Source organism: Vanessa atalanta, chromosome 28 (assembly GCF_905147765.1).
Source record: "Vanessa atalanta chromosome 28, ilVanAtal1.2, whole genome shotgun sequence".
Taxonomy (NCBI): domain Eukaryota; kingdom Metazoa; phylum Arthropoda; class Insecta; order Lepidoptera; family Nymphalidae; genus Vanessa; species Vanessa atalanta.
Window position 1 is genome coordinate 2,820,336 of NC_061898.1, and position 8,522 is coordinate 2,828,857.

Sequence of the window (8,522 nt, forward strand, 5' to 3'; positions counted from 1 at the left end):
ACCAGCATGGCTTCATAGCCGGTAGATCTACATGCACAAATCTAGTAAATTACTCCGAAATCTTATTTGAATCTGTTGATAGGCACAAGAGAGTGGATGTTATCTACACAGACTTAAGTAAAGCATTTGACCTGGTTCCATGTTCAGTACTAGTCTTGAAGTTGACCAATTATGGTATTGTCGGATCTTTACTGAGATTTCTAGCATCATATCTCACAGAAAGACATTTTTATGTTGTTCCAGGCGGTTATGAATCGGTTGAATGCGATGTAAAATTTGGAGTCCCTCAAGGGTCACACCTGAGTCCACTTCTGTATGCTGACGATGTCAAACTTCTTAAAATAATTGAAGAACCAAATGACACTATTCTTTTACAAGATGATCTGACAATATTATAAATAAATAAATAAATAAAAAATGAGACTTAATTCAGTAAAATATTCATGCATATCATTCACCAGGAGTTTAAAAGAATTTCAAACGAATTATTACATAGCTGGTGCCCCTATTAAATCTGTGGACAGAATTTCGGACCTGGGAGTAATCTTCGACAAAAAACTAACTTTCATACCTCATATTGATGGTGTAATTAGCCGTGCCTCGAAAATGTTGGGTTTTGTAATAAGAAATGGAAGATTATTTCGAAAACCTAGAACAAAAATTGTTTTATTTAATAGCTTAGTCAGGAGTATACTGGAATACGGAAGCGTTGTTTGGAGGCCACATTATGCAACACACTGCCTAAGGTGCAACGCAAATAGAAGACGGCGAGACGAAGGTACGGTACAGACACGGCGCAGGTACGGTGCAGGCGCGATATCTGCGCAAACAGACGCGGGGACGGTACGGCACAGAGTATTATTATATAAGGTGCTATTTAGTGGAAATAACATTTAATACACATCCTTTCGGTTTTTTTTCGAATACTAATTCCCTCCTTTTGTATCATTATAATTCCTATGTACAGTCGACAGCACATCAAGTGTAAAACATTGCGCTACGAAAGCCGCCACTATTACAAGTGCAATAAAGGCGTGCTCAAGGTCAAACTGTATAGCTTGATGTGCTGTCGACTGTACTTATGTTTGCAATATGTAACCGCTATGTTTGCTATTTAACTACTTTAAAATACGAATAACATCGAAATACATAAATCAAATCATAATAAGTTAAATTACATCGGATTTTCATTAAAATCATGGATTAGCTACTGTATCAATGTAAATCAGCCTTTAAATATCCATATGGACGAAAATTTGAACAGTTTAAGATATATCGCTACGTATCTTTGTTCATACTGTATATAATGCGAGACGCCGCTTGCGCCTTACCGTTATTACATCTGCTGGCGACGTGGCGGGGGGCGAGGAGCGGCGTGCCTACGCCGTCCGCTTGCCGCCTTCAGTCACGAACAAAAGATAACGCAAGACGCACGTCGCTTCGTATACAGGATGCGTGACGATATTGAGTTTAATATTGAGTTTTGCGAGTTAATTGAGCAATACCCGAATATCTATGACTACACTAAGACAGGGTACAGTAACAGAAATGTGCAAGACAAAATATGGCAAGAAATAGCAATAAAAGTCGGTGCAACAGGTATGTATTTTATTTAAATTTTAAACATTATGTCTAGTCTGAAACGGAATCGGAGATCGTTGTGTTAGATATGTTGTAAGATATTCCCTGATATGGTAGGGATTTTCTCCCATTAATCGCATGTTAATGTTTGCTCCTATCAAATTATTTCTAAACCGTGGATTTGATTTTTTACCATCACATGTGCGAATTACGTTATGCAATACACACATTGCTTTTATAATATTATCAACATATTCTGGTTTGCAGCAAATAGGCGTGTAAAGTCCACCAAACTTTGACGCTAACATACCATAGGCACATTCTACTGACTTACGTGCCCTTGACAACCTGTTATTATAAGCTCTTCTCTCATTAGTCAATTGATTTCGACCATATGGTCTCATAATATTTCTTTTTAGTGGAAAAGCTTCATCTGCCACAAAATAAAAGGGCACATTCTGTGTTTCTCCAGGCAAAGGTGTAGGTTTCGGTAAATCGAGATCGCCTAGATCTATAGCTTGTCCAAAAGAGCTAACTTGTAATACTCGCCCATCACTATTTCGGCCGTATTCACCAACATCTATAGTTAAAAAGAAACCATCTGCATCTACAACTGCTAACAATACAATAGAGAAATATCCCTTATAATTTATGAAAGTCGAACCCGAGTTGATGGGCGCTGTAATTCTAATATGCTTTCCATCTAAACTCCCAACACAATTCGGTAAATTCCAGAGAGTGTAAAACCGTTCAGCAACTTCTACCCATTTTTGTCGTGTAGGTACAGGCATATATTCCGGCTGTAGGCATTCCCACAAAACGCTAGAGGTTTCATGCACAATTTGCCGGACGGTACTGCCTCCTCTCAATACATATCCAGAAAGTGATGTAAACGAACAGCCATCTGAGTAGTATCTGTAACAAAAATAAAATAGCAATAAGTATGTAACATATGTGTGTTTAGATTGAGGTGCCACTTTTCGCATCGTAAAGTGGCTAATGGAGTTTTTTAGTAGTAGTTTAGAAAATTTTGTAGAACGGATATTGGATTTTGTAGTATGAGGTGCCACTCAGAACTGGGAAATTTCATCCATAATTTTCCCAGTTCTGAGTGGCACCTCAATCCAAACAGTTAGATTGAGGTGCCACCTTTATATTCATTTAACTTTTGAAGTATTCTACTACATAATCCAATATCCGTTCTACAAAATTTTCTAAACTACTACTAAAAAACTCCATTAGCCACTTTACGATGCGAAAAGTGGCACCTCAATCTAAACACACATTGTAACTAATCTCCTTAAATATTTTTCAGCCCAAGAATGTAAAGAACGGTGGAAGAATATTCGATGTAGTTACAGCAAAAACAAGAAAAGGCTAGATTTGCCATCTGGATCAGGTGCAAAGACGATTAAAGAGTACTACCTTTCACCACATCTACATTTTTTAGACAATTACTTGAAGTCCCGACCAACCAAAAGTAATCTAAGCAAATATGATAGCACAGACGGTAATGATAGTGAAGAAGTCGATGAGACACTGTGTACTGGTCAACTACCTTGTGAAAACACAAATTCGGATTCCATCTCCAATCAATCCACGCCAACACCGCCACTGCTACCACCATTAAATAAATCTAGGGCAATCTCTTTAAAAGATGTCAATAAATCAGCACATGAATATTTCAGTCAAAGAGCATTACAAATGAAGACCATACATAGAGCTGAGCCTGAAATAGACAGCGATCTAGCTTTTTTTCAAAGCATGCTTCCAGATATGAAAACAATGACACCAGCCCAAAAACGAAGATTTAAAATGGGCGTTCTCAATTTATCAGAGCAAATTTTAAATGACCCAGTACCTAGTTATCCTAGGACACAGCCGTATTATCCACGAACACCTTCTCGAGAGACAGATTATGATCCTAATGAAGGTGCAACCCAGCAGACTCTTACATCCAGAGCTAATACAAATCCAGCACCTTCGTTTACCTCGACTCAGCAGACAGCTAAACATACTGCAGCAGCTAACAAAAATCCGGAAACTCAGCTGACTTTGATATCCGGAGAGTATATAAATCCAGCACCACCGGCGGCAGTGGCTGTAATTGAACAAATAGCTGGGCCTTCAAGACACCGAACTTATGATGAGAAAGCTTATCAACTCAGCATTTCAGAATATCAGCAAACGCGGACACCGGGAGCTTATGAAAGAGCACAATCCTTAGCAATTCCGGCAACTCCAACTACATTATATTTGCCAATATTTTCACCAATAACTCCAGCTACACCTCACCCGAATCCAGAGACATCTATCCAATCTCATGAAGACGAAATAAGTGATTTTAATGAGAACTATCCAATGCCTTGAACTAGGCCTGTATTTATATAGGTATATTCCCGCTGTAGCGGGAATATACCTTATTTATAAATGGCTCTTAGTGCGACAGCTAGCTTGAGTAGTCATGTGCTGTCCCTGTCCGCATGCGCTGATTCTGTATTGTGAGATAAGGACAGCACATGATGACAGCTTGACAGATACTCAAATTAGCTGTAACACTGAGAGCAATTTATAAATACTAATTGTAGCAAAGATGCTAAACCAAAAACATTTTCAATGAATATTATCTTTTGATTTGTCAATAAAAGTTTGATCTGTAAAAAATAGTTTCACTTACCTTAAAGTTATCAGTAGTCTTTCTTCAGGGCTGATTGGTTTTCTCCAATTTGTTACTTGCTTCCGAAGTCCTTCTCTTACTTTTGACAATACGATATGGTAACATTCCAGTGACATTTTATAAACTGTGCGAAAACGATCAGGATATTCATATAATGTTTCCATTATTTTATAGTACCTGTGCTCTTCTGCATTTCTCCACACTGGATGTATCCAATACCTTCTTGGTCTTTGCTGTAAATTAATAATCTGTAGCAAAGCCAGTGCATCTTCATCTTCGTCTGAAGAGGAATACATGTCTTATCCCGTCAATATCACGCTCTATAATGACTTAACTTGCCGTATCGTCCCCGCGTCTGTTTGCGCAGATATCGCGCCTGCACCGTATCTGCGCCGTGTCTGTACCGTACCTTCGTCTCGCCGTCTTCTATTTGCGTTGCCCCTTAAATCACTTCAATAAAATAGTGAAGCCCACACTTAAAAACAAATGTCTGCTGCTTATAAATGGCAATACGCTACACTCAAACATTTTAAGAGCGTAGTTTGTAAGCGTGGGAATTTATTTTAGAACACACACATAGGTACTTTCCAATAATACAGTTGCATTATGCAGTGTATCGTACGCATCCCCGGAGACAATTAGTTGCTTGTTTTAGGTGCAACGAATAAATTAAATTTTCATTGCGCGTTCATAACGTAGGATTTATAAAAATACATTTAATTACGAGTAATGTATTAGCTATAAGGTTGTCACTCGCAAACACAATTATAAATTATTTGTTTGCATAGGGTGCGGTCAGAGTGCATTAAGATGCTTAATATACATTATGATTTTTATTGTTTCAACCGCATTTGTCTAACTAAACAATTAATATTATCTGGATATTTTAAGGTTGGGAGGTAACCGAATTAGGGCGTAAAGAACATAAATTTTATAAATAAAAATAGGTAAATATTAATCAAATATCTTTTTTAACTAACAAAAAACTAAAGCCAAAATTCTTTTTCTTGGTTAAATAAGGCTTTATTAAAAAAAAGTATTTTTATGAAATAATTCAATAAAAATTATTTTATATTACACAAAAATCAGGGGGGTGGGCCGTTGACGGTATCTGGTCATGAAAGGTACTAAGTATAGCATCAATACACAATGGAATGTATATCAACCGTTTTTTCTTAGCACTATGCACTATTTTAATAAAGCATTTAAATAATTAGAAATTAACCAGACGAACTAAGCGACTTGGCGTTTGTTTTAAATTTCGAATTTAGAGAAAAAAATAAGCAGGATAGTGCAAACATTACATTACATTCAGGTATATTCAGGTATTCACTATGTTTATTCTTACAATTTTGTACTTTTAATTCGACATTAGGGGAAAGAGGTTACCCTTCATACACTTTTTAGATTTGATTTTCTTACTATGTGATTAATTATCGCATTTACCTAGTTTATGTACTTAACAAATATATTATAGTTTGTTACAAAAAAGTCCAAAACTATTATAAAAAGTAAAAATTAACAATTGCATCAAACGACACTCGCGCCCCACCCTTATGCTAACTTATCTATGTGTGCGTAGACGTTTCGCGAAATTATAAGACTCGGCTCGAAATAAAAACTGACGTGCTCTCACCTTGGGCTCTGGGGAGGGACTGAACATTTATTGAAAGAAATGTCGAATAATAAGTCAAAACCGTCAAATTATTTTCTCCATACTAAATAGTATGGACGACGAATGCCAAAAAGTAAGCAATATTTAAATAAAAATTACTATAATATTGTGTTATATAATAGAAATTGAACATGGTGAATTTATTATTTACACTTTTGTGTCCCCATTTAACTAAAAATATAAACTGGCCGCTAAATAGCTTAAAAATGTTAATAGAAAAGGCGATTTCAGTATTTGGAGTGATGTTGACGATGAATTTACTAAGTTATTGATATATATTTTAAAAATATGATCCGGTGAAACTTGAGATATATCTATTCACATACTGAATGTATTTTTTAATCCATAATCAATGCTCCAGTTTTAATTTATTTTGAAAATAGTAAGCGCTATTTTAGCGTTCCGCAAGGACTGTCCTCTTAAGCTCTGTGTTTAGCAAAAGATAATGGAATAATACTGTTACAAATACCAAGTCATAAGACAAATCGAATTAAGCCTTTTGACGTTTCGTTTTTCAAACCACTGAGTACTTATTATATCCAAAGCAAAAATCCAACACATTGACTTGATTGATTAATGTCTTTCATTTCAAAGTGTTCTTGTAGTTTCCACTTGAAAAATTTTTTTGTGTTTTCTTCTGCAATAAGTAAAAGTAAATCATCCACCCAGATAGCTAAATAAAAGTATTATTCTCTGCATTATAATAGACACACGGATCTGTTTTGCAACTGTAACTTGCACTGTTTCGTAAACTGGCATACGAGTTGGCGATTAAAAACGGAAAAACAATTCCCGAAAGACGGCGCGATAGGCAAATGGCTGGTAAGTTATTCCTGCTTAAGAAAATGATAATCCTAATGACAGCACCGCTTTTGATATCAGTAGAAATAATTTCTTCTCTGTTGAAAGCCCGGTGCCGATACTGCATTCAGGTCAAAAATATTCCCAGACAAGTGAACATCTATTGCCAAATACTGCAAATCGTTCTGATAATAATTCAAAGCACCCAACTCAAGTAATAGACCGAAATTCATAGAACCCAAGCCAAGTGTTTATGACGATTTCGATAGTAGTGAGGAGATTCCTTTATCCAAGCTAAAACAGCACAAGAATAATATTGACTCGAAAACTGAATCAAGTCTGCTCCAATTTAATGACTCATATTCATTTTTTTGTGAAATTTTAAAAAGCCCCGAGAAGACTTCAGGTCCAAAAACTAAAGCTAGAGCAAAATATATTAATAGTCTGGCACAGAAGCTAACAAAATCAATGTTTACAGAGAAAAATAATAAGCCATTGGATGGTCCAAAGCAAGTAAACAAAAAATTGTTTTCTCTATATCTAGTCTCTTCTCAAAAAAGGAAACAGTATTCTACTAAAATAGACAAGACTGAAGCAGTCACTTCTAAGGTTTCTAATCAAAAAGGCAAAGGCCATGTTACGTTTGCGATGAGACTATGCTTTTTATGTCCAACGTACGCCCATGAAGACGAAGTGATGAAGTTTAACAAAAGAACACACTAATAAATTTGTTTGCACTCGGTGCGGTCAGGACTATTTCTAAATACTTATTTCATTAGATTTACTTACTTTTTTTCTATTTTAACATATCATTGTGATTTATAAGATTGAACTTAGCATTTTAAGTTTAAAATGAAGAAGACTTATTGAATGTCATTGTTGATTTTATCTTTCATTTATATTTCTTGTAAAGATGGTTCTTATTTGTACTAAATATCGCCCAACGAATGTCTTTTAAATAAATCTTCTATTAAAATATAATAACTATTTTTATATTATTTTATTTAGAAGTTTTTTAATCGAACTAATTCATAAAGTAAACATGGCCACATCTTTGGCCATATTTACCTCCCCCGTCGAAAATATGGCCAATTTCTATATTTTTAATTGCTGTTAATGTTGTATACTGTATTTTTTCTCATTATTATTATTATAGTTGTGTTGATTGATGTCAATACTACAGTACACACAGTGTTATTCTTATAAGAAAGAAAGAAAAATTTTAAGTGTTGATAACATTGTTCCTTTATCACCTAAGAGTTAAAAAAAAATTAAATTAGAAATTATAATTTTGTGTGATTTTTAACGAAAGTGAGAATGCGTTTATTTTTATAAGATATTTTCTGTAGTACATGTATTTATTTATTGGTTTTAGCCTGATACCTTTGCTCTTTTATCATGACGAGCCAACGAGCATTGACTGATGATGAAATATGTCGATTGGTGACTGAAGAGGATGACAACGAGCATGGTGAACGTCAGGAAAGTGACAGTGAGTCTGAAGATCGTGTCACTGAAGATGATGTGCAGAGTGATTTCGATGAGATACAAGAAGGTTCGAATAATACACAAAATGAAGACGACATAACTCCACCTATATCTTCAGAGCCCACTGGAACTTCAGAAACATCGCGTCGTGACCATCGAGTAATCGTTCCTTATTGACGTGTAATTCGGGGTAAGAACAACATAGCTGGTCTACTACTAAAGGACAAAATCGTGGAAGAATATCTGCCATAAATATTGTGCGAACTAACGCATGTTTCGAAATATATATATGTAAAGAAA

At 35.4% G+C, this 8,522-nt stretch overlaps 1 protein-coding gene across 1 annotated transcript; it reads right to left on the bottom strand.

Moving 5' to 3' along the window:
- Positions 1–682: 682 nt before the first annotated feature.
- LOC125074528 (protein ANTAGONIST OF LIKE HETEROCHROMATIN PROTEIN 1-like) lies at positions 683–4,694 on the bottom strand. The gene is made up of 3 exons (XM_047685857.1): positions 4,259–4,694; positions 1,794–2,496; positions 683–820 (listed from the first exon to the last, which is right to left on the bottom strand). Exons 1-3 carry the CDS (start codon positions 4,552–4,554, stop codon positions 683–685), a joined length of 1,137 nt encoding a protein of 378 aa, XP_047541813.1. The 5' UTR covers positions 4,555–4,694.
- Between the last annotated feature and the right edge of the window lie 3,828 nt (positions 4,695–8,522).

What these genes read in the sequence shown, in the direction of transcription:
- LOC125074528 (XM_047685857.1), bottom strand. Translation starts at nt 4,554, where the DNA reads ATGTATTCCTCTTCAGACGAAGATGAAGATGCACTGGCTTTGCTACAG. An exon ending in AGACTACTGATAACTTTAAG is followed by an intron (nt 2,497 to 4,258) that starts GTAAGTGAAACT and finishes TTTTTGTTACAG; the next exon opens with ATACTACTCAGATGGCTGTT. An exon ending in CAATGTGTGTATTGCATAAC is followed by an intron (nt 821 to 1,793) that starts GTAATTCGCACA and finishes CTGTTTGCGCAG; the next exon opens with ATATCGCGCCTGCACCGTAC.